Below are 24,524 nucleotides of genomic sequence, written 5' to 3'. Positions count from 1 at the left end.
TGGTCTTAGGCCCATACAGCAGTACACTAGTAGTATACTACCAGTCCATGGTCTTAGCGCCATACAGCAGTACACTAGTAGTATACTACCAGTCCATGGTCTTAGCCCCATACAGCAGTACACTAGTAGTATACTACCAGTCCATGGTCTTAGCCCCATACAGCAGTACACTAGTAGTATACTACCAGTCCATGGTCTTAGCCCCATACAGCAGTACACTAGTACTACCAGCATACTATTTGGCTGGTTTTCCAGGCTAAGTAAAAAGTAGCAACCACATAGACATTTTACTTTACAGTTTACTATAGAAATTATGCTCATCTGATTTTCATTTTCATTTTTATTAAAAATTGCAATAAAATACTGATCAAATATGTATTTGAACATTATAGGCAAAATGCTTTTTTTAATATGCATTATGTACAAACAGGACTTAACAGGGAGAATATAAATACTCTTTCAACAAGACCAAGAAATGTCTACAATGTAAAAAGCAACCACGCTATTAGAAAGTGATGAGAGGGACTGCTTACATTCCTGAGAAATGTATGATTTGTCTTCACTGTATACGGGCTACAGTAGGTACAGTTCTGGACAACCTGCAATGCTCCATTGCTCCCCTATCCTGACTTCTTCAACACAACTGTCCCAAGTACTGTTCCATATATGTCCTGACTTCTTGAACACAACTGTCCCAAGTACGGTTCCATATGTTGTGGCTTTAGAAGCCACAACATGGCCTTTTCACATCCATTTGTTAGTGTACAGTTGGTTAATGTATTGTGAACAAACACGATAATTTAAGCCATCAAGCAGATATCAGCACCATTGTCTTTCTGAGAGGAACTTGAACAATGTCCCTACTACGATCAAATCTCCTATTAGAATGATCAAAAAATTTACCAATTCTAAGTATGTCCTCTTTAAAGAGAACTGTATTAAAAGCACCATTTTCAGTTTATGCAGTATGTTAAGCCATAAGTGAAGAGCCATAAGAAATTGAGCTCAATGTAAGTGGACGGGGGGTTTGTTTGGACTACAATGCCTCATGGAGGCGGACCCTGTAGCGCATTGTAATGGCCGCTGGTGATTATGATCGCAACATGCCGACGGACCATTTTTCGTCGGATTTTCGTCGTTGAAAGCTGCAAATACTTCAGCGTATGCTCTAAAGGTAATGAAACAATCTCGGCAGCGTAGAATATTTGATTAAATAGCGGGGAACGCGTTTTATGGAGTCAAACTGTTAACATGCTTATACGTAGCCAATTAAACATATGAGTGGGTCGCAAATGAAACCGTCTTTTATTTTAGAGTTAAACAAACACGGGTTAGAAGACTGTTTGAGACAACTGAGGAAGGCTGATGCCCGCAACATTTGTATCGTTCATGTCCCCCTTTTGTTGATCTCTTAAATAAGATGAAGTTTCCTGTGCGACCCACTTGGTAGAACACCCTCCCCAAGCATGATGTAAGGGCGAAATGTCCACCTTGTGAATATGTTCAATGACAAGACGGTCACAAAGATGAATTCCAATAGAGCGTCGCAGTCCCGCCCCCTTTCATGACGACGCCAGGCCCAGGAAATGAATCCCAATGCATTTTTCCCATAGACATTTCAAAACGTATTTATTTAAAGACCTTTTAAGCATCGTACGAAGCCAACTCTTGTCGTGACAAATCATGACAACACACACAATATTTTGGACCAAACAAATAATTACAAAGAAGAAAAACAAAAAAAAATGTGTTGTATCCTGTCGTTTTTTTCTACTTTCTAATTCTTTGTTTGGCCTGAAAGATTGTGTTTGTTGTCATGATTTGTCACGACAAGAGTTGGCTTTGTCCGCGGCGTAAACGTCTTTAAATAAATACTTTCTGAAAAGTCTATGAGGAAAATGAACGGGGATTACTTTTCCTGGGCCTGGCGTCGTCATGAAAGGGGGCGAGACTGCGACACTCTATAGGCGCCATAGCTTCAAAGTATCCCTTGAAATATCAGTGTGCTTGTGAGCCGTCGTCGGCTATGCAGGACCTTTACCCAGGAGCCTGAACTTTATAACTGTGACCCAGTGCCTCCTTACCGTTTTTTTGATTTGTGTTATCCAAACCCACATTCATCAAATTTCTAATAACCTCCCTGTTAAATTTTTGGTACTGTAAACCAATAAAGCACCACATCTAGCAACAGATATGCTATCAATGTTCTGTTAAGAATCTGTGCCCAATAGATGCGGTGACACTGCAGGATCAAGATGGTCACTTCCATATCCCCACCCTATCCTCCTTCCCTCCCTCTCTCTCTCCCTCTCTGTGTCCCTGCACCCCATGACCTTGGGGTGAAGTGTCTCCTTTCTCAGTTTCTGGGCTGGGAGTTGAACTCCTGGCAGATGTTGTTGATGATCTTGGGTACAAATTTGTAGAGGCTGTCGAACTCGTCTACAAAGAAGGAGTGCTCTTTGTCGGGGTCAGTGGCGATGTACTCCAGCTCGTCCTGGGCTGCCCACGCAATACCAATGGAATAGGCAATAACACCTAGACGGTCACAGGAGATGAGAAACACGAGGCATGAGTCACGATGAGCAGTTTGCAAAGCTACGGCGGCTGTTCAAACCAACACACAGTACAGTTCGTACAGTATGGAACACTTCTGGGTGTTCCATACTGGGTTCTGTTTATCATGTATTGTACAAGTATACTAGCTTGAATAGCTTGAATCAGCAACTTCCATAAAATAAACAATTTCTCCAGTTCTGATTCTTACCTTGGCGATGGACAGCCAGTGCGGGCGCTCTGACGTCGTCGTAAGAGCGTCCGTCCGTGATGACGATCATGATCTTGCGCTTGTTGGGTTTGGACTTGCTGAACAGCTGATCCGCAGCGTAGGTGATGGCGGCGCCGGTGCTCGTGCCGCCGCTCCAGTAGTTGATGCGCTTGATGGCGTTCAGCAGGTCGGCCTTGTTGTTGTGCTGCCCGAAGGCGAACTCCAGCCGCTGCTCGTACGTGTACTGCACGGCGCCCACCCGCGTGTCCGTGTCGGAGATCTCAAACTCCCGCGTGACGTTGGCGACGAACTGAAGCACCGTGCGGAAGTTGCCCGTGCCCACGCTGCTGGAGCCGTCGATGACGAAGGCGATGTCGTTGGCGTTGAGGCAGGTCTTGCTGCACATCAGACGGTCGGTGTCGCAGACGCGCTTCACGAGGGGCTGCACCGCCTTCCTCAGGCCAAACCAGCTGGACACGGGCAGGGAGTAGAAGCCGTTCGTCCGACACACAGCCTGTGAGGTGGAGGGGGGGTTACATAAAAGAAAATATATAAGAGTTTATTTTATTTTATCTATCCAAGTTCAGGGGGGGGTCCAGATTACAAACCCTTCTTTCAAGAAATCTTCACTGTCTACCACGGGGTGCGCACGCTTATCCGACACATCAAAGGTCTGACATGGAAAGCACCCGTCGTTTCCGACATGCGTTGCGTCGTGCTTGCGGTCAGGGTTAGGTTAGAGTTTGGTGTAGGTTGTCGGCCTAATGACTGTCGGACTGTTCGGAACTAAAGCCTGTACCCGTCTACCACACCTTAGCTCAACACAACTCAACTCCAACCACATGACAAACACCAGCAGCGTCAAGCCTACAACAACTTACACATAAAGCACTTAAACCACCATGTTATTATCAGCAAGACACAGACATACACGTAGGACAATGTGTAAAATACACACATCATCAGTAAATAATACCTTGTCAACGAAGTTTGGCTCGACCACATTGTGTTTCTCATTTTCATCGGGACCCTCAATAGTGACAAAAAATATGTTGACGCCAGACTCCCTAGCCAGCCGGGAAGCCTCCTCCACCTTATCCGTGGGCCAGCCATCCACCAGCACCACCAGCACATTGGGAGCTGCTCCTCGGTTGCCATTGACATCGCTGAAGTAGTGCTTGTTGATGTAGGAGATGGCCTTCCCTATCAAGACACAAGGGGGCAGTAGACATTCAGTGCACATTGGTGGATATTATAAATCAACCACTGAGCATCTTGGTGTCACAGACAGTACAATCATATTTATTCAGATCATGGGGAAATGGTCAGCAGACTGACATGTATTCTGTTATCATGTACTTTATTGTATTCAGTGGGCTCAGGTGTCATTTTATTTTTTCAATAGTCTGAAATGTCACCATTCACTCACGATATGCATGCACAGGCTTTCTAGACATTTTGTCAGAGACAATGCTCATTAATCAACACGTCAGTCAAGTTCACATCCATGTAAATGGGCCAAAGGTTAGCCAGAAGCTAATTTCCATCTGTAGTCCCTGAGCATACTTCTACAGTCTACAGGATTGTAGTATGGGCCCGGAGGTCTGGCCTAGCGGTCCAGGTCGTAGGCTCAATGCATGTCGGAGGTTTGAATTTCGATCCTGACCCTCTCTCTCTCTCTCTCAATAAATAAATAAATAAATAAATAGATAAATAGATGAATGAATGAATGAATGAATGAATGAATACATAAATATAAATAAGGATTGTAGTATGTTGGGTTGAATAATGTGAAGTCTTGTGATCACTTCGTATAGTATCGTGATTTGCAAATCCGGGCCAGCGCATAGAATATCAATTCAAATTCAAGATAATTATTTTCACATTTCGGAGGTCTGAGGAACATGTGAACAGAAGAGACCAGTTGATATGTTATGTAGGCCTGAAGGCTCAGATAATCAGGGCTCTGTGGGGCGGAAACGTAGCCACGTTACTAGAGCAACATTCTAAGAATACATGCATTCATGTCTTCCACATACAAATATCACGTTCTACTTAAAACGTATACAAAAACATTTGCGTCTCTTGCAAAGCATATGGTTTGTACGGTTTAGTCTTTCAGAAAACAGTCACAATATATCATTAACCCATGTTGACCTGAGATCAGATTCTAAAAATGTCTTCTACATCCTGACAGTTTTCTGAAAAAGCTATGTTTCTATGTCAGTCGTTCTTCGATTTTTCAAAAATAGCAGACCTACAAGCTCGTAGCGCGCTATGAGCTTGTAGATCTGCTATTTTTCAATAGCTAAAGCATAACATAATGCTAACACCAAAAGGGGTTCCCGCCCAAAATGGGTTAAGCCAGTCAAAGCGTAGCGGGTGGTCGATGCTATATCTGTGGGAACAGGAGGAGATCAGTATTTAATGACTGTGAGGTTGACATTGTTGCTTAAGGGGGGGCTCCTTAACTTACACAAACAGCTCTTCTTGTTTGAGCCAATCCCACGAACACATGTGTGGCAATGAACGTGCGCTGAGTGACGCACCAGCCAAAGCTGAAAAATAGAGCTTTTGCTTCTTGTAAGCTGACCCCCTTGAGCTGGTAAAACCAGAATGCTTTTGGTTAGACCAGGAAGAAAACATTGCTTGCAAAAAGCAGAGCTGTATAATTTAGCAAACAGTGTCTAGGGGCAAATTTAGATTTAATTCTATCCTTGCATGTGAGAATTTGAATCGCCAAGCGATAACTGTGCCACTTTTTCACTTCCACAGTTATGTTTGTGATGGCCATACCAGTCCAGTGGTGCACAGTAATGAAGTACATTTACTTTGAGTATTGTACTAAAGGAGCATTCAGTGATTTGGGTGATTTGGAAAAAAACCCGGTCCACCCGGTAACAAGATGTGCACATGCACACGCTCTACAGTGGGGGAAGTACAACTGACCAACAGCACGTGCACCAATGCCCGCCCCACTCGATCATGATTGGAGGAAGGCCCCTCTCATTCTGATTGGATGAAGGCTTTGCCACCCAAAGCCCAAACCGAAACTAGGGTTTTTTTACCCCAGGGGCTCACTGGGGACAGGGAGGAACTCCTTATATGGTCAGCACACTTTATAGTAGGGAGGATTATCCAAAAAATAAGAGAAAATAAGTGATATTTGAATTAAGTGAAATCACTGAATATACCTTTAAGTAAATGTGAGCTGTTTCTTAGGATTCTTACTCCACTACATTTCAAAGACAAATATTGTGCTTTTGACTCCTGGTTGTCATTACTCTTTATTTTAAGCATAGCCTTGAAGTCAGCATTTGAATTTATTGAAGTTTGACCATGCTGAGAATTTTCCCTGTCACCACCTGTTTCAACTCATTTGAGATGGACAGAACAGTAGGTGTCATTCCCAACAGGTTATTTACATTGACTGCAGAAGGCCAGAAGCACACTTCTTTTTGCCTTGAAAAACTGAGTAGACAACCCCTCAAAATGAAAAGAGAAGACATGGTTATGATGACATGGAGTTGTATATCTAGAGGGTGGACAGCCCCACCCCCACTATTCATTTCAATGGAAGTTGCTCAGTGGCGTTTGAAGGACCCAGAAGAAAGCTCTACTTCCGCATTGTCTCGATTCCTGAACGAGCGCTCCGTGTTAAACCCCAGCTACACGCTCTTTTTCTGGGGCAAAACCACCCGCTGGCAGTTCCAATGTTGGCCAGCTGCTCTGGGGGCTTGGGTTATGAATTAATACGATCTTTATTGAGTTTCTCTCGGTGCAGTATTGTCGGGGCAGTTATAAAGATAGAAGGGAAACTGAAAATGAATGAGCTTGCAGATCTGCTATTTTTTTTCCCCCGCATCAAACAACAATGTTTGGTCAAACCATGTGACTTCCATTGGAAATGCATTGGGGCGGCCATTAAACACGGACAAGACACAAGACAAATGTTGTATGCATGTTGCAACAGTGTGAGTGAGGCCTTTGACCCAAGTAGTCATTTATTTGGTATCCAGGAGACTCACCCACATTGGAGAGACCCCCCTTCTGGGTAATCTTATCTATGGCCGTTTTCACGTCCCTGGAGTTGGAGTACGTCTTCAAACTGAACTCCGTCACAGGATCATCCCTTTACAATAAAAAAAAAAAAGATCAACAATCTCATTTTGGGGGTATTTGTATATTGTTGCTGCTGGGTGGAAGCCTTGTACAGTAGGTTTTAAAACAAATTAAAATATAGACGATCTACAAGCTCACACGCGTCGCATCGCAAGCTTGTAGATCGGCTATTTTCACTGTTACTACTTGTGTGTGACACTCTTATGATGAAAATTAATACAAATTAGAAAAGGAGATAAAAGGTTTTTGCATGACAGCAACAATATAATGTATGTGCACACTGAGTGTTAAGTTAACTGAGAGTGTACGCACGGACCACATGAACCCGGTTAATTTTAGTTGGGTCATTTCTGATACTTCCGGTGACTGATACTTCCGTGATCTATTAAAGGAGCATTCAGTGATTTGAGTGATTTGGAAAACCACCCAGTCCGCCCCGGTAACAAAATGTGCACATGCATGCTCTACAGTGGGGGGAAGTGCAACAGGCCAACAGCATGTGCACCAAGGCCCGCCCCCACTCGATCATGATTGGAGGAAGGCCCCTCTCATCCTGATTGGATGAAGGCCATATAACTCCTTATATGGTCAGCACACTCTATAGCAGGGAGGATTATCCAGAAAAAAAGAAAAAATAAGTGATATTTAGATTAAGTCAAATCACTGAATGCTCCTTTAAGGTCAACTAACAAATTGAGCCCCCATGCCCCTCGCAAAAATGCGAGCAACCTATATAAGGCGATATTTTCTAAATGTCATTATGCTTTAAGTAGCATGTGACATATCAAACTAGGGGGTTTTCATGATTCTGCATCCATTCCAAGCATTAGTTTTGCACGAAAAACACTCCTTGGGCTAAATTTGGCCATAGCCACTTGCCCAAATGTGATGTGTTTTTCGTGCAAAACTAATGCGTGGAATGGATTCAGAATCATGAAATCCCCATAGTTTGATATGTCACATGCTACTTAAAAGCAGAATGAAATCTAGAAAATGTTGCCTTATATAGGTTGTCAATGGTGGCCATATGGCTCTCACGAATTTTGCTCGCATTTTTGCGAGGGGCATGGGCATGGGCAATTTGTTATTTAACCTTCATAGATGATAAATCCACTGAGAAACGGACCTTCACTCTCTATGATCACGGAAGCATCAATAAAAGACAAAACGTTACAAATGGATAACAAAAGTTACAAAACGTTACAAATGGATAATGATCAGTGAGGATGTTAACCCATTTTGGTGTTAGCATTATGTTATGCTTTAGCTATTGAAAAATAGCAGATCTACAAGCTCATAGCGCGCCACCGAGTGGCGCGCTACGAGCTTGTAGGTCTGCTATTTTTGAAAAATCGAAGAACGACTGACAGAAACATAGCTTTTTCAGAAAACTGTCAGGATGTAGAAGACAATTTTAGAATCTGATCTCAGGTCAGAATGGGTTAAGAAGCGTATAGAAGAGCGAGGGTATACCCGTATTGGATAATCCCCATCATGGGGCCGGCCACGCCCACATTGATGACCTGTGCCACCTCAGCCAGGAAGTCCTTCTGGATCTTGAAACGACGCTTCCCGATGCTCCAGCTCCCGTCCATCAGGAAGGCCAGGTCCACTTTACAGTCTGCACAAGCCCAGGTTACAAACACAGGTTACACACATGGACATTGTCTAGTGCACATCTGTGAATAATGAAAGAAGTGAAATATCCAGTGTAGTGGTGTAAAGTACATTTACCTAAGTACTGTATTAAAGTACAATTTTGAGTATTTCCAATACTTTTACTCCACCACATCTCGGATCCAAATATTGTACTTTTACTCCACTACATTTATTTGAAAACTTTAGTTACTAGTTACTTTGTATTGTATTTTGATTATCATTACAAAACACACATTAACCACTTCAGCCTATATTACTAATAAAGCCTATATTACTATAAATATATTTCGGCCATTTGAAAATAGCACACCTACAAGCTCACAAGACATTGCGAGTACTTTTGGTACTTTTTTATACTGCTACTTTTGTACTTTTACTCAAGTACATTTTGAATTCAGAGTATTTCTACATTGTGGTATTTATACTTTTACTTAAATAAAGAATGTGAGTACTTCTTCCACCACTGACAACATGAGGGACATACTTGGGTCTCCCTGGGACACTGCAGGCTCTGGTATCCTAGGTATAGAGTCTTGGTCTCTCACACCGAAGCCTGGAAAGTTTAAAATACACACACTTAAGCACAGTAACAAAATAAATGTTGATAGCTAAATTGCCCTTTGAGTAGGTTTAACCCCTAAAAGATTATATTATATGAATATTTCTGAAGTGCAAATTCTCAACATCAAGTTAAGTAACAGAATAAGCTTTGTTTGATATAGACAGACAGATGTGTAAATACTCTATGAACTTCCGAGATAAATACAATATCTTCTGAACAGTCATATTCCTCTATTTCATCTGGCATCAAGATTTCAAGAATAAAAAAAAAAAAAAAAAACACAGTATGACTAAGTCACACGAGAGAGAGAGACACACGGAGTAGAACCGCTGCTCCTTCGCCTGGAAAGGAGCCAGCTGAGGTGGTTCGGGCATCTGGTTAGGATGCCTCTCGGGCGTCTCCCTAGGGAGGTCCTCTACACACGTCCCACTGGGAGGAGACCCCGGGGCAGACCAAGGCGCAGTTGGAGGAAACACATCGACTCACTGGCCTTGGAACGTCTCGGAATCCCCCAGGAGGAAGTCACTAATGTTGCTCTGGAGAGGGAAGTCTGGAGCACTCTGATGTAGCTGTTGCCCCCGCGACCAGACTACGGATAAGCGGTTGAAGGATGGATGGATGGAGTATGACTAAGTAACATGACAGTGTCACATATTAATTCAAAATAACTTTATCTGTCTGTCTTTGTGCCTGAGAAGTGAGAACACATACAAATTAGAATAACGTTAGGGGTGCTTGCCAGTGCCCACCACCACGGAGTCAGTGTACGCATCGAATCCACCGCTGTGCATCTGGTTTGGCCGAGTGTCTACTCTACTGTACATATGATATACACAAATGGCCATGTTCGGGGGAGGGAAACCAGGCAAGGAGGATGATCTTTGTCCCTGTGCTAGTGACTCCTACAGGCTGGGGTGGCACCTGTCAATGGGGGGGTGAGGAGCCAGGTGCCCTCCTGGTGAGGCCTCCTCACTGGTAGGTGAGCCAGGTGCCCTCCTGGTGAGGCCTCCTCACTGGTAGGTGAGCCAGGTGCCCTCCTGGTGAGGCCTCCTCACTGGTAGCTGAGCCAGGTGCCCTCCTGGTGAGGCCTCCTCACTGGTAGCTGAGCCAGGTGCCCTCCTGGTGAGGCCTCCTCACTGGTAGCTGAGCCAGGTGCCCTCCTGGTGAGGCCTCCTCACTGGTAGGTGAGCCAGGTGCCCTCCTGGTGAGGCCTCCTCACTGGTAGGTGAGCCAGGTGCCCTCCTGGTGAGGCCTCCTCACTGGTAGGTGAGCCAGGTGCCCTCCTGGTGAGGCCTCCTCACTGGTAGGTGAGCCAGGTGCCCTCCTGGTGAGGCCTCCTCACTGGTAGGTGAGCCAGGTGCCCTCCTGGTGAGGCCTCCTCACTGGTAGGTGAGCCAGGTGCCCTCCTGGTGAGGCCTCCTCACTGGTAGGTGAGCCAGGTGCCCTCCTGGTGAGGCCTCCTCACTGGTAGGTGAGCCAGGTGCCCTCCTGGTGAGGCCTCCTCACTGGTAGGTGAGCCAGGTGCCCTCCTGGTGAGGCCTCCTCACTGGTAGGTGAGCCAGGTGCCCTCCTGGTGAGGCCTCCTCACTGGTAGGTGAGCCAGGTGCCCTCCTGGTGAGGCCTCCTCACTGGTAGGTGAGCCAGGTGCCCTCCTGGCTACTTTAAAACAGATATCCTGCCGCTAATTGTTTGATCCAGTGTTCCGCCGCTGCATAATACGACATTCCCGCTATTTGTTTTATGTGTCTAAATCGCCCTATTTTAATAATTAAAATGAAAGCCCGTCTCTGCCGCGGAGCAGGGGGAGAGAGCTTTTTGTTATGATCTCGAAACCGGAAATCGACACATTCGCTGGGCTGCTAGGGCTTCTGGGAAATTGAATCCAATGCAAGTGAACGGGGGTTTTGTCTGACTACAACAGCCTCACACCCCCTCCATGTACCGTAGCAAGATGGCGATTGGTGCGATGGAATGTAAACACACGGCGCTGGCTATCTTCGGTGGAATTTCGACGATCAAAAGCCCAGATACTTCAGCGTATGATCTAAAGGTAATAAAACAATCCTGGCAGCGTTGGATATTTGATTAAAATGCGCAGAACGCGTGGTATGGCGTCAAAGTGTTAATCCAACCTTGAAAAAACAATAGAAAGGGAAAAAAGCCCAAAAACTGAAACTGGGTCAAATTCCCCTTTAATTACATATCCCATGTGTATACTGTTGTGGCAGTTGTGGCAAGATTTTATACCAAACGGGAACCGATTCATTCACCAAGTAAGTCGTCACGTTTGACATTCTATTCATTCTAAATCAGTTAAATTACAGACCGAGCAGCGTTGTGGAAACCCAGAGGCTTTTTCGGTTGACGGTTTGGTTTGAGCAGCCTTCTCCTCGGACGACCCAACTCACTGACCATCATAACTGAGAAGATGTACTGGATAAGAGGCGGGTTTGAAAAACAGAACCAAAGTTGTGCGACAGAGCAAAGCCATCTCACCTAAATCATAAGGGTTTGCTTCTGGATTCCAGGCATCCACTGGCTCCACTGTGTAGATAACATCATACAAGCTCACCATTAGCAAAGTGCCCCCACAAAGCAGCAGGTAGATAGACCATTATAATAATATCATATTATCATTATTATAATATCATTATTATAACCACAGAAATGAAGAAATATATTGAAGGAAGCCCCTGGAATACAAGAAAATATGTATTAATGCTATTAAATAGCGCAAAGAGTCCAATTAGCACTTAAAGGGTTAGTTCAGAAAGCTGTAGGAAAAACTTGCCATTATTATAGTCATTGCAAAGGTATTCATTTATTGCTTGGTGGGAGCAATCTGTTGGTGGGAGTTCTGGTCTGGTTTTGGTGAATATCAAGTAATTTACTTAATATTCACCACCAAAACCAGACCAGAACTCCCACCACGGGACTCAAGCAATCAATAAATACCTTTGCAAAGACTATATTAATGGCAAGTATTACCTACAAGTCCATAAATCTGAACTAACCCTTTAAGTAGCCAAGAGGAAGACACCTGGCTTCTTAATAATAAGCACTAATAGATATTATGTTGCATTCAAGGAGGTTCTTAGTACTAATATATATTTCTTTCAATAGCTTAATATAATTATCACCAGATTTTGTACAAAGGAAAACCCCATTTTAAAGAATCAATCATGATCATTTCTAGAGACGTAATCATGATCTCCATAATTGGAAAGGTAAAATCCCAAGGAAGGGCTCCCTGGTCTTGTATGCTGGGGGCCAATGTTATGACTTGCTGCATACAGATCGGTATTAAAGGAGAATTCCATGCTAGAAGGCTTTCTTACCTTTCTTTGTAGTTGTTACGTTAAAGAGGTCCAGGTGTTTTTTTGTGCATAAACTCCTTATTGGCTATTTCCCCTACCATAAGCCCTCAATGAATTGCATTGAATGGGAATTGAATGGGGCTATGGGGTGTTAAATGGTAAATGGTGCATTTATATAGCGCCTTTATCCAAGGCGCTTTACATAGATTGTGCATTACATTCACACACACATTCATACACCGATTGCGGCAGAAGCCATGCAAGGTACCAACCAGCACATCGGGAGCAATTTGGGGTTCAGTGTCTTGCCCAAGGACACTTCGACATGTAGCCAGGAGGAGCCGGGATTCGAACCGCCGACCCATGGATCATTGGACGACCTGCTCTACCTCCTGAGCCACAGTCGCCACAGTCGCTAATTTGCTTATATCCATCAAAATAAGTAGTAAAGTGTGCCGCTTGAGCGATGGAAATAAGCAAATTAACACCCCATAGCCCCATTCAATTCCCATTCAATTCAATGCAATTCATTTAGGGCTTATGGTAGGGGAAATAGCCAATAAGGAGTTTTTGCACAAAATAACACCTGGACCTCTTTGGTGGGGACGTAACAACTACAAAGAAAGGTAAGAAAGCCTTTTAGTATGGAATTCTCCTTTAAACAATAAGAATCCAGAACATTGCCTTGACATTGCTGTACAATACATCATGGCCACTGTAAAGAATCCCTGGATATAGGAATACGGGTGTTGAACTATACCACTCACCTCTTGTCTGGGTAGTGTCCAGTGGTAGTTTGCGGCTGCTGTCTGAGTCAGTGGCGCGGGGTACTGAAACGTAAACATTTAAAAACAGTCATGCACACGCCCTGGCAAAGTAAGACCTCAACATGATCTCAAAACACGAACACACCAAGGCAGAACCCCCCCCCCCCCCCCTCAGTCCCTTTTCGCTCAATCTCTCATCTGGTTTTGACATGTGGTTGTATGTCTGTGTGGGGTATAAAGTTGGAAACCGCTTAGGCACTGGTTTAGAAAACCATTCCATTCCACCTAGATTTAGATGCCTTGACGTGTGCACGTCAAACAGATGGATCCGTGGTCTATATAATCTTAAGATGAGAGCCGTATGTGACTTGCCACGAGGCTCTGGTTCATTCTGGTTCGTACGTAAAATGGCTGTTTGGTGTTTGTGATTTAAGGCGTGTTGTGCGGCTATGGACGCCATTGACAAAGACAAATCAAATTCTTGCACACTTTCAAAGCATTGAATTGTCATGGCCACGTTTAGTAGGGCTTACTATGTGTTGGGATACATTCAGTACTGGCATGCACCATTGCAGTATGAAGTAACTCTTCATATGGGAGGTCTCATTGCATAGATTTGTGACAAATGTGTCTCACGTCAAACAATATGAAGTTAATAAAATAACTGGAACTTCATGGTAAGGGAGAGAAAATACAATATGTTTAAACAATCCTGATTCCAAAAAAGGAAATCATAGAAAATAGTAGAGAATATGGTAGTGTGTGTGTGTGTGTGTGTGTGTGTGTGTGTGTGTGTGTGTGTGTGCGTGTGTGTGTGAGAGTGAGAATGAGCGTGTGTGCATGTGTGTTCAAAGAAATAAAGTTATGAGACAAGGATGGAGGTGGGTCAGGATAAACGTGTGTGTGTGTGTGTGTGTGTGTGTGTGGAGGTGGGTCAGGATAAACGTGTGTGGTGCTACTGTGACAAAACACCAGGTGTTATAATATAATAACATATATTATATACACTTATGCGACATCATAGAACCTGTTAGTTCCCAGTAAATGGAATAGAAAGTCACTTACGGTACGCTCCAAAGTTATAATACCATCGCTCATACTCTGAGATATCAGGCCTGAGATCACGAGCTAGAGGAGGACGTCGTAAGACCCATTAGTATTCCCACAGTGGACATCAGGGGGAGACACACACAAACATTTCCATGGCTGCGATTGGTCAAATAAGCACAGCCTTTCTTAACCAATCCCAGACCATTGAGGGAGAATGGCCTTGTGCCCCTTAACAGAAACACTCTCATCATGCACCAACAATAAACCCCGCCCTTACGATGCGATACATGACAGGAATGGTCCCCATATGCCAGGCATATGGCATGTATAAAAACATCCCCGACGAGAGCACTCTGGCATGGTACATGGAGTAGTACCAAACTCAACACACACACACACACATGGCCAGCAGATACCAGACTATATCAGTCACACGGGCATGCTATAACGCTGTGTCTTGAACATGCACTGCAAACGGATATAAATGGATACCAGGCCGGGGTGTAGTCGCCAGCTCCTGTGGGAGGGGGCGCTACACTACACACAAAGCCATGTCATGTTGTGCACTGTTTGTTGTCTGCCAGTGCCAGTGGGGGAGGGTGTCGGCTTACCTGCGATCTCAGGTGCGTCCACCTCGCTCCACGTGTACCCCGAGTCTGGGGCTGTAAAACTAACATCTGAATATACAGTAGGAGAAGGTGGAGGTATCAGCAACTACAAGGATCACATTTCATAAAAGGCCAGTTAGTGTTCTTCGGCAAGTGTTACATCATGCTGAACCCCCCGATGTGGGGTTTTATGTCCCACAAAATGACTGCATATATATCTCACTCCAAAATGTTCATTTTTCCAGGAAATGAAAAATGTACATATTTCAGGAAATTAAGAAAACCATATATTTTTTTAAAACAAAGCAATACAGCATCATCAAAGTCGGTGTTGTAACTTTATATATTGTCAATTACTTCCATGAGAGGGGGAAGAGGTGATGGAGTTAGGGTTAGGGTCCAATGGAGTTAAGAGGTTTTGTCCAAAGCACTTTTTACTACTTTCCATTTTCGAAACAACACACAGACGTAAAGGGTGGTCAATAGAGGGTATGCGCGTGGCATCATCATCAAACCCGGAAGTTATGCAGAAATGCCTACTGAGTGGCAAAAAACTACTTTCTGGCCTTGACAACCCATACATCCACACAGAAAAGTCCTTTCTGATTGCATTAAACAACGTTAAACAATGTTAAACTCACTTTGCATGTTGCTTTGCCACTCGATGTGCCATTCACTTTAAGCATGCGCATAGCACTGATTTATGCCCAAAAACCTCAAAAACGATACCAACGATATACAGGTTGATTCTTGAAGCTTGGCACATATACTGTAACTGTAGATTCATTACTCACATTCAATGCATGTGATCAATCATTCACAGATCCTAAATTCAGGTAATTGATGGTGGAATATTTATTATTTTATGATTTTGTTCATAATGGAGATGTAAAGGGGATGATGATTTATGCTCATAATACCTGCTGGTCGTCTAGCAGCGGGGAACCAGTCGGGACGAGCAAAGGCGGGGGGCGGCCAATCCCTTCTAGGAAAAGCTGTGCGGGGGCAAGATTAGAAAGCCGCGTTCATAGACAAGCTTCAGCCACTGTCATTACTAGTACTTCCATACTTGTGTAATTAGTGGAGTATACACAAGATGGTCATTCTCAGTCAGTCAGTCAGTCTAGGGACAGACAGTGACTGAGATGGCTTGATGTTGTGAAATATTAAAGGGGAATTTCTCCCTAAACCTTTTTTTACAAAAGTTGATAATTATGTATATTGACCAAAAAATAAAGATATAGGGGAGCTGAAGCAGCAGAAGGAGCTGGAGCTGCTGCTGGAGGGGTCTAACGCTAGAACTCCTATTCAATCGCGCAAATGTTTTTCATCCGTTCTAGATGATGTGACAGCAACACTCCATGCATTGTTGACACTGCACTCTTCCTGGTCTACGTGAGCTGACGTTAGACCCCTCCAGCAGCAGCTCCTTCTGCTGCTTCAGCTCCCCTATATCTTTATTTATTTTTTGGTCAATATACATAATTATCAACTTACTTTTGTAAAAAAAGGTTTAGGGAGAAATTCCCCTTTAAAGAACCAAGCTATTTTCCTCTGTGATTTGCGTCCCGCCAACCTGCATTCTGACGCAAAGGAGGCAAGCCTTTGACAGCTGGAGAACTACAGTAGGCTAGGAACGCTCACAGAGCAAGCAGTTGGTCTATCATCATCATCATGTACAGTAACACAAATGTGGCATAACACCAGCAGCCCAAACTAAACCATAACTGTACACAGCGTCTGATTTAGCCGCTTATCAAAAGCTTACAAAAACACCAAAGCGTACGTTCTGCAGAGTTCCCATCCAGCTAGCGAGCGTTGTCTGTGTTGACGGCGGGGAAAGGCTGGGAGAGCCCAGCTAGCAGCTCAACAGAGCGTGGGAGTATTGTTCTAATACTGGTGTCAAACCAGGGACAGTATATACGACAGGACGTAGAGATTAGGGTAATCTGCTGCTGTTTCAAAGCCTCAGTGCTTTACAGCAGACAGTTTATGTTGTTCTTCTGATTAAAGTGGCGTTTACCACTTAAACCCTCTACACTTAATGTGAGTTGGCGCTGTACTCGGTCTGCTCTTTTTTTTTTACCGTTGTTGAGTTTGGATAACTTGGATTTAGTTACAAATTGTAATTTTGTTGCACACGCAATGATAATAAAGCAATTGCATGATCGAATTTAGCTGAACTGAATTGAATTGAAAGGAATAGAGCGCAGGCATGTGGTTTATGGTTATTGGATTAGCATCTCTCATCATAGACGTGTCAGTGATTTAGGCGGGGGGGGCATCCGTTAGTCCGACGTACCAATAGTCCGACATGTGTGGCCGGTTAAGACTCACCGTGTCTCCGTCATATGTGGCCGGTTAAAGGGGAATTTCTCCCTAACCCTTTTTTTACAAAAGTAAGTTGATAATTATGTATATTGACCAAAAAAATATTAAAAAAATAAATAAAGATAGCTGCTTCTGGAGGGGGTCTAACGCTAGAACTCCTATCCAATCGCGCAATTGTTTTGTTTTTTGTTTACATCTGTTCTAGATGATGTGACAGCAACACTCCATGCATTGTTGACACTGCACTCTTCCTGGTCTACGTGAGCTGATGTTAGACCCCCCCAGGAGCAGCTCCAGCTCTTTTTTTATATATATTTTTGGTCAATATACATAATTATCAACTTACTTTTGCAAAAAAAAGGTTTAGGGAGAAATTCCCTAAACCTATATTCGGTATTCGGTTTAAGGAATATTCGGTTAAGACTCACACTGTTAGGACGTCGGACCAAAGATATGCACCCGATTTAGGCCCAGTGGAAAATTCACTCTGTTTGCACAAGCACTGGTTACACCTATGTGTACACTACATTGCAGCTGCAAATGTTTTTAGATTACAAGACTAGCCCACAAACTCACAGCCTGTCATTTCCAAAGTCATCTTTTTAGTCAATGCAAATAATAGCGTAAAGTTACAAAGTGAGCTTGTATATTTCAATCAACTCATCAGTTCAGAAAGATCATAGTGCCATCCACCATACAGTGGTGACTGATACCATCCAATTTGAGGGATTGACGGTTTTTGCATTCCACAGAAGCAAAACAGAAACACATTCCTCCAAGGTTAGTCTGGGCTAGCTGGACTCGAACGACTCTGAGAAGGTTTCTATTCTAGACAAGCGGGAGAGTGGACCCAGATCCTGCGAGCCCCAGCGGCATTGTGGATTGGGTCAAGTGTCACTCTGTGGGAGCACCGTGGTGCCGCAGCTTTCATCTCACTCCCTCTGCAAGCGTTTACAAGGGAGTGGACGAGGTCGGACCAGATGGAATCTGTCACAGGATATTATTACAGTACTGACAGAGTGCCTTTCTCATCGTGGTCTTATCAAAAGAGAAAAGCATAAGAGCAGGAGTTCACCGCCGTCTCATATCTGATGGAGATATGTCCCAGAATGACTCCTCGTCTCGTCTTTGAGACAATACCTACCGTACCATTGTTCATCACGTTATGCTTGGCGAGATAGAAGTCAAGAATAATTAATAATGTCTGCTTTTTGTTTACCCTGTTATTTATACTGGAGTGGATGTACGTTTGAGTTGAAGGGTTAACCCATTTTGACCTGAGATCAGATTCTAAAAATGTCTTCTACATCCTGACAGTTTTCTGAAAAAGCTATGTTTCTATGTTCTTTGATTTTTCAAAAATAGCAGATCTACAAGCTCGTAGCGCGCCACTCGGTGGCGCGCTATGAGCTTGTAGATCTGCTATTTTGGGTTAACATTGGCGTTATAAAACATTTCACCTTGGGTTTTATTGCCCTGGTTATATCCCTGTTTGATCGGATGTGTTGCGTTCATTGCCTCTCTAGTAAATAATGGATGTTTTTTAAGTATACGGGATGCAGTTTTAGGAGACACTTACTGGGGCTGGACTGGCCAATGTGCAGAGTCCTCTCAGGTGGGGCCGGCTGGACCCGGTTGAAAGCTGCGTGTAGGGAATGGGAAACAGGCGGATAAGAGCAGAGGAAAGTAGGAATGAGAGTTTGGGGATGAGGAGGAAGGAGGAGGACAGGAGAGCTTCAATCCTACGGCTCCATCTGCAAATGGAGCCCAGCTGTTTTTCTTTTTACTTAAGGTTGAAGGCATTTTCTCCACAGCATGATATCAAAAAAACAAAAAAGGATACATGCTGGATATATTTACCATGCCTTAACTCAGAATTAATGTGTTCTTTTCATCTTGGAAAATAAAAACATCAGGGTGTGTGTTTGACAGCAGACTGCAGTATACGGTAGTTAAATAATGGCAGTGATTTATTTTGGAAGGAATGCCGTGATGCCTGATGGAGTGGATTAGTGGTGACCTCTGGGGGTGAAGATCACAGGCGCTTACGGGTGTGGACATGAGGGTCAGACTTACAGCAGTCAGCGTCTCCTGGAACCAAGTTCCCACTTCCTGCTACCCAGAGCCATCTGCACCTCGTGTTGTCTATCGGGTGCCCTTGACCCGCATTCCCTGTCAGTTTCCCTCCATGTCTACCCCATTGCAGTGTCTGTGTGTGCGTGTGTGTGTGCGCGCGTGCGTGCGTTCGTGCGTGCGTGCATGGTATGTGTTTGATAAAGCTGAGCTGACCTGAGCCGGCAGGAGGGGCTGGCTGTCTCCTAACAGTAGACCCTGCTTCTGTCCTGCGCAGACCTGTGCCCAAGAACAAGACAGACTTAGCATTAACAGTATGTTTCCCCAGAACAATCACCATTTATATGCATATTTAAATAAACAGTATATGTATGACAAACATTTAAGCCACATTGTGATGTGTTAAATTGGTAAACAACGGTTTTGCAGACATGGGGGAAATAAAGCGTGGTTAGCTTCAGCAGGAGCCAAGGGGTGAATGCACACAGAGAATGGCATTGATTAAAGGAGAGCACTGCACAATACAAGTATTCACACATGATTCCCATTTGCCTGGTGCTGTGTGGGCAAATATTGATCACAAATCATACACACAAGTTAAAGCCGGATGAGCTTAACTAAAATATATGATGAGTCTAAGATTGGAGCCAGGAACTGTTCCACTTACAGTGCATGATGGGAGACTGACTTTGAGAAAATCCCTAAAACTAAATCTCCCTACAGTTGGGTGCCACCGATATTGTCCCTTATCATTTGACCCATTTAGGCCTGACCTCAAAATTTAAAAAAATCCTTCTAAATCCTCCAGTTTTCTGAAATAAATATTTTCACGATTTTTCAAAAATAGCAGACCTACAAGCTCGTAGCGCGCCACTCGGTGGCGCGCTATGAGCTTGTAGATCTGCTATTTTTCAATAGCTAAATTATAACATAATGTTTAAAACACCAAAAGGCGTTCCCGCCCAAACTGTCCTTTAGCGCAGATCACGCAAACCTCAGCAAAAAGAAAAGGACAATATCGATGGCCTCCAACTGTATGCATGCTCTCACAGGTATTTTCTAAAGTCAGATTTCAGACTGTGACAAGCAATGCCAATTTGCACATAAAGTGTTAGGTGCGTAAGAGAAGAACAAGGGATTTCTTTTTTTTTTTTGCTTTTGTGCGGTTGTTTTTTCTTTTACATTTCAGACTCTATAGGGAACTAAAGAAAAATGAACATAAGCTGATCCGTCGTTTGGTTTGACAGTGGGATACATGTGAATAATGGATTTAGGCAAGATTCTACTTTAAAAGACAACAGAATACAGAACAGACAACTGGGCCATTCCAGAACATTCTGGGTCCACCCTTGTGTTGGCTCTGTAGTAAAAATCCATGTAGGCAGCTGTGCACATAGAGAACAGAGATGCCACGCAGAGATTAAAGATAGTATCTCAGTGAGAATGAAGAGTGTGTGTGTGCGGGGAGGGGGGGGGGGGGGGGGGAGAACAAAACTCAGCTGCGTTTTGTGAGACACCCGGGATAGCCCTGTTCCAAAAGGTAGACAAGGTACACAGCATGACAAATAACACATCAGGAATATTAAAGCTTGCTTTACCTGGATGAATGCGTGGTGAGAATCTATTCGGATAGCCAGTCCCTCTGAATACTTTGAAGAGATTTAACGGTTTAGTTAGACTTGAAATATGACTTGTTATGAGAAGGACGTTTGATCTTCAGAGTCAATGAGAGTGTCGACGACATACCTTGACTGGGCCCGTTTCCTTGACCATTCTGTGACTGCCCTATATCAATGTTGAAGGTTTTAGAAAAGAGAATCTTTATTTGTAATATCTAAACATGAATTACTTGTAAATGTATTGTTCTTATGGTTCAATATGAGCACATAGCTTGATGTACAGACAACCTTGTTAGAACAAGCTATTATTTTAAGTATTTGTTTTAAACATGTGGATTATTTGTAAGTTAAAGTTGTTAACTGACTGATCATACATTAATAGTTTACTGTATGTTAGGAACACTAATACTCTGGTAAGTTTTAATAAAAGTATATTTGAAATCCTGATGGACACCAATCCTAGAAGACTAGCATGACAACACTGAAACAACCACAAACAAAAACCTCACATCAAAGCACTGCACACTATTGCACACCGTGAGAATACATACTAAACAACAACACTTCATGCTACCAACCAGGGCGCTGCATGGGACTATCTGCATAAGGCTTCTGCTACACTTACTTGAGCTGGCAGCTGCTGCAACAGAAGCAAAGTATGGGTGACTGCTGCCTAGATAGAAGAAGCACATTGGGGCCCAATGAGAAAAGAAAGATTGAAGTAAAGATAAGATGGAGGGGAGGAAGGAGAGAGAGAGAGAGAGAGAGAGAGAGAGAGAGAGAGAGATTAGATATGAGGGAGAGAGAGAGAGAGAGAGAGAGAGAGAGAGAGAGAGAGATTAGATATAAGGAGGGAGAGAGGGAGAGAGAGAGAGAGAGAGAGAGATTAGATATAATGAGGGAGAGAGGGAGGGAGAGAGAGAGCGAACCGATACGATAAGAAGCAGGCACACAGCCAATCTTATTTAGGACATCGCTAAGACAGATACACGAGTACCTGTTTACTGGGACAGAGCGCTCAACCTGATCGCCATCTGACATCGTTTTCATTCTGTGAACAATGAGCTTTGTGTTCGAGTCAAATGTACAGCACGGTCAAGCAGTAAAGCAGGAGAACAGCACCAACGGCCCCAAGGTTATCGTAGCGACCAGCTGTAATTTAACGAGCACCCATCACTCAAATGAAAGATTGTCTGGCCAATCAGAGCAATTCCACAGTCGATGCCAACAATAATAAGTAACTGGATCTATCCATCTGGATTGTTATTAAGGCGATCAATTGCTTTTCTTTGTTAATCCAAGGATGTGCTGAGCATCCCAGTGAATAAACAATCTGCATACATACATGGATCCAAGTGACACCAATATGCAACATGTACTGTATGCTTGGGCTTATCCATGAGTGAGTGAGTGAGTGAGTGAGTGAGTGAGTGAGTGAGTGAGTGAGTGAGTCTGCGTGTAAGTCACCTGCATCCCTGACTTTGTGGACAGCAGCACGGGTCTTGGTGGTGGTGGTGGGTGGTGTGGTGGTGGGGGGTGTGGTAACTGGCACAGGCGTTGTGGTTGGCTCTGGTGTGGTGGTTGTCGTAGGTTCAGGGGTCGTCACAGGTTGGATGGTTGTGACAGCGGCTGCTTTGGCCTCCTTCTGACCTGTGAAAGATGCAGATGGTTTAAGAGGTTATGGAGGAAGAGCGTCTACAGTAACTCCTGTGTTGTCAACTTGTCATGCATTCTCAGCATTCTTCGGCACAGCGCACACGGCGAGCCAGGTTCCCCCCCGACTCCACCGCGGCCGGGTTCAAAGTGCCTACGCCCATCATGTGATCTGTAGACTGTGACAGGAGGTCATCCCATAACCCCTAGTCCTTATCGGGGTTTTTTGTGATCACTGTGAAATGCCAAACATCTCTCAATCCACCCAGTAACATGTTAATTATAGTACCTGTATAACAAGACACAATCTAATAACGATGTGGCAATTGAAATTATTAAATTAATGTAGCTTTCAGTTAGCTACATGGGTCTATCTGTTTTCTAGCTAAGTGGCTTGAATCCCCCGTAGCCTACATCTTGGAAGTCGTATTGTAGTTGGACAATAATCTCGTGCTGTATGCACGTGGCAGCGTCTGCTGCACAGTAATTAGGCTACTTTTGTGGGGACAGAGATACAGAGCAACCCTGTTCTAGACGGCAGGCCCCTTCAGTGCCACAGCAAAACAAGGTGGTGGAGGAAATGGGAATTTGTAGAAGAAAACAAGAACTATTTGACATACTAAAGGTAACAGTCTGAAAACACGGTGGTCCCTCGGCCAAAGTGTGACGGACAGACTCGAGCTCTTCTGGCGCTATCGGCGTTTAAAGCCGAAAAGCGTAGATCTTATCCACGGCTCCCTCAGAACTTCCCCGTTGCAATAATAAAGCAATATTGTTGTGCACAACCCCACAGATGTCCGACAAGTGGCGGTATGAGTCCTTGATCCAAGTGAAACAAGAACACATTCCATTGCCCGGCAGTGCTTATTTTTGGCACACGAGTAGGATTATCATATCTATCCATCTTCTATCTATCTACCAGTGAAGGCTCATACATAGTCTGGACATCCCGAGCCGCGGTGAAGAGCAAACCACCGCCACCGCTCCAGCCCTTCTCTCTGTTTTTACTCACCACCGCTCAACGTTATTTCAGCTCCGGTGGTCACCTCACCACCGGAGCAGTGGTCACCTCACCACCGAAAATCCAGACTATGAATAGGCCTTAAGACGCCCTGAGGACGACACGTGCATGCACCCGCCTGGGTGACGGCAGACAGGAGACCGCTGGCGCTTTGGCATGGAGGGGTCAGATCCAACATATGGAATGAATTCTGTACTGGCCATATACGGAGCATGTCTTGAGTGTACAGGGTTTGATGAGATCACTGTCGTGATCTTCATATATGGAGATGGCCATATGTATGGTGGCGTGACGTGTCACGAGACGTGACCATATATGGAGGCGTTAAAGGTCTCCATGATGTCACGAGGTCAGATCCATATATGGAGATCTAAGGGTCTCCATGATGTGACGAGATGTCACAAGGCATGATGGATTGGCAACCATATAGACAGGGAGTGTAGTACCCGATGTCGAGTCCGTCGGATAGCCGGTTGTCCAGAACCAGCACAAAAGCCTCTGCCCAGGCTCTGGCCTGGCTCTGGAAAGGGCCCAAATTTGCCAATTGATCACACCTGATCTAGCCTGGCTAATAAGCCAGACCGAATCAGCCGTTCACCTGATCACCCCAGGATCTCCATGGAGTTGGCCTGTTCTGACATCAGAATGATGTTCTGACATCTGCATAGACTCCATATTTGGACATGCCTGACAAAGAACTCCATATATGGGCATAAAAGGGACAGACATGATAACTGGGTGGGGCATGCATTTCCAACGTGCACCGCTCTAGTAGCCTATAATGTGGGAATAATCCCACAAAAATGTAGGCTATATTGTAATTGGAATACATTTTGAATATCAATTTCACCCAGCACCGATTATATGACTGTCCTGTGTGCCCTGGAGACGTTCATAAGACGCCAAATGAAAATCCTCTCGCAAGCGCTTTATGCTGGAGGTCAAATGTCGAGATATCTGTTCTATTAAAGCTTAAGC

At 44.2% G+C, this 24,524-nt stretch overlaps 1 protein-coding gene across 4 annotated transcripts in view; it reads right to left on the bottom strand.

The window, feature by feature from the left end:
- Positions 1-325: 325 nt before the first annotated feature.
- The window catches only part of vit (vitrin), a 37,381-nt gene continuing 13,182 nt past the window's right edge, over positions 326-24,524 (bottom strand). For 2 of the 4 annotated variants that reach the window (XM_079513175.1, XM_079513176.1), the window contains exons 7-23: positions 22,340-22,522; positions 21,498-21,545; positions 21,000-21,038; positions 20,852-20,902; positions 19,470-19,532; positions 18,760-18,822; positions 15,770-15,844; positions 14,853-14,918; positions 14,257-14,319; positions 13,192-13,254; positions 11,604-11,651; positions 9,030-9,098; positions 8,360-8,507; positions 6,793-6,896; positions 3,741-3,967; positions 2,765-3,278; positions 326-2,535 (exon numbers count right to left, since the gene is read on the bottom strand). In XM_079513175.1, coding sequence (XP_079369301.1) covers positions 2,357-2,535; positions 2,765-3,278; positions 3,741-3,967; positions 6,793-6,896; positions 8,360-8,507; positions 9,030-9,098; positions 11,604-11,651; positions 13,192-13,254; positions 14,257-14,319; positions 14,853-14,918; positions 15,770-15,844; positions 18,760-18,822; positions 19,470-19,532; positions 20,852-20,902; positions 21,000-21,038; positions 21,498-21,545; positions 22,340-22,522 — 2,003 coding nt within the window. In that variant the 3' untranslated portion in view covers positions 326-2,356. The remainder of the gene's footprint in view (positions 2,536-2,764; positions 3,279-3,740; positions 3,968-6,792; positions 6,897-8,359; positions 8,508-9,029; positions 9,099-11,603; positions 11,652-13,191; positions 13,255-14,256; positions 14,320-14,852; positions 14,919-15,769; positions 15,845-18,759; positions 18,823-19,469; positions 19,533-20,851; positions 20,903-20,999; positions 21,039-21,497; positions 21,546-22,339; positions 22,523-24,524) is intronic. The other 2 variants (XM_079513178.1, XM_079513177.1) reach the window with 2 other exon arrangements.

The sequence above is a fragment of the Electrona antarctica genome (genome assembly GCF_951216825.1).
Source record: "Electrona antarctica genome assembly, chromosome: 10".
NCBI classification, from domain to species: Eukaryota; Metazoa; Chordata; class Actinopteri; order Myctophiformes; family Myctophidae; genus Electrona; species Electrona antarctica.
Note: the sequence above shows the minus strand (reverse complement) of the source record. Positions and strands in the feature narration are given on the sequence as shown.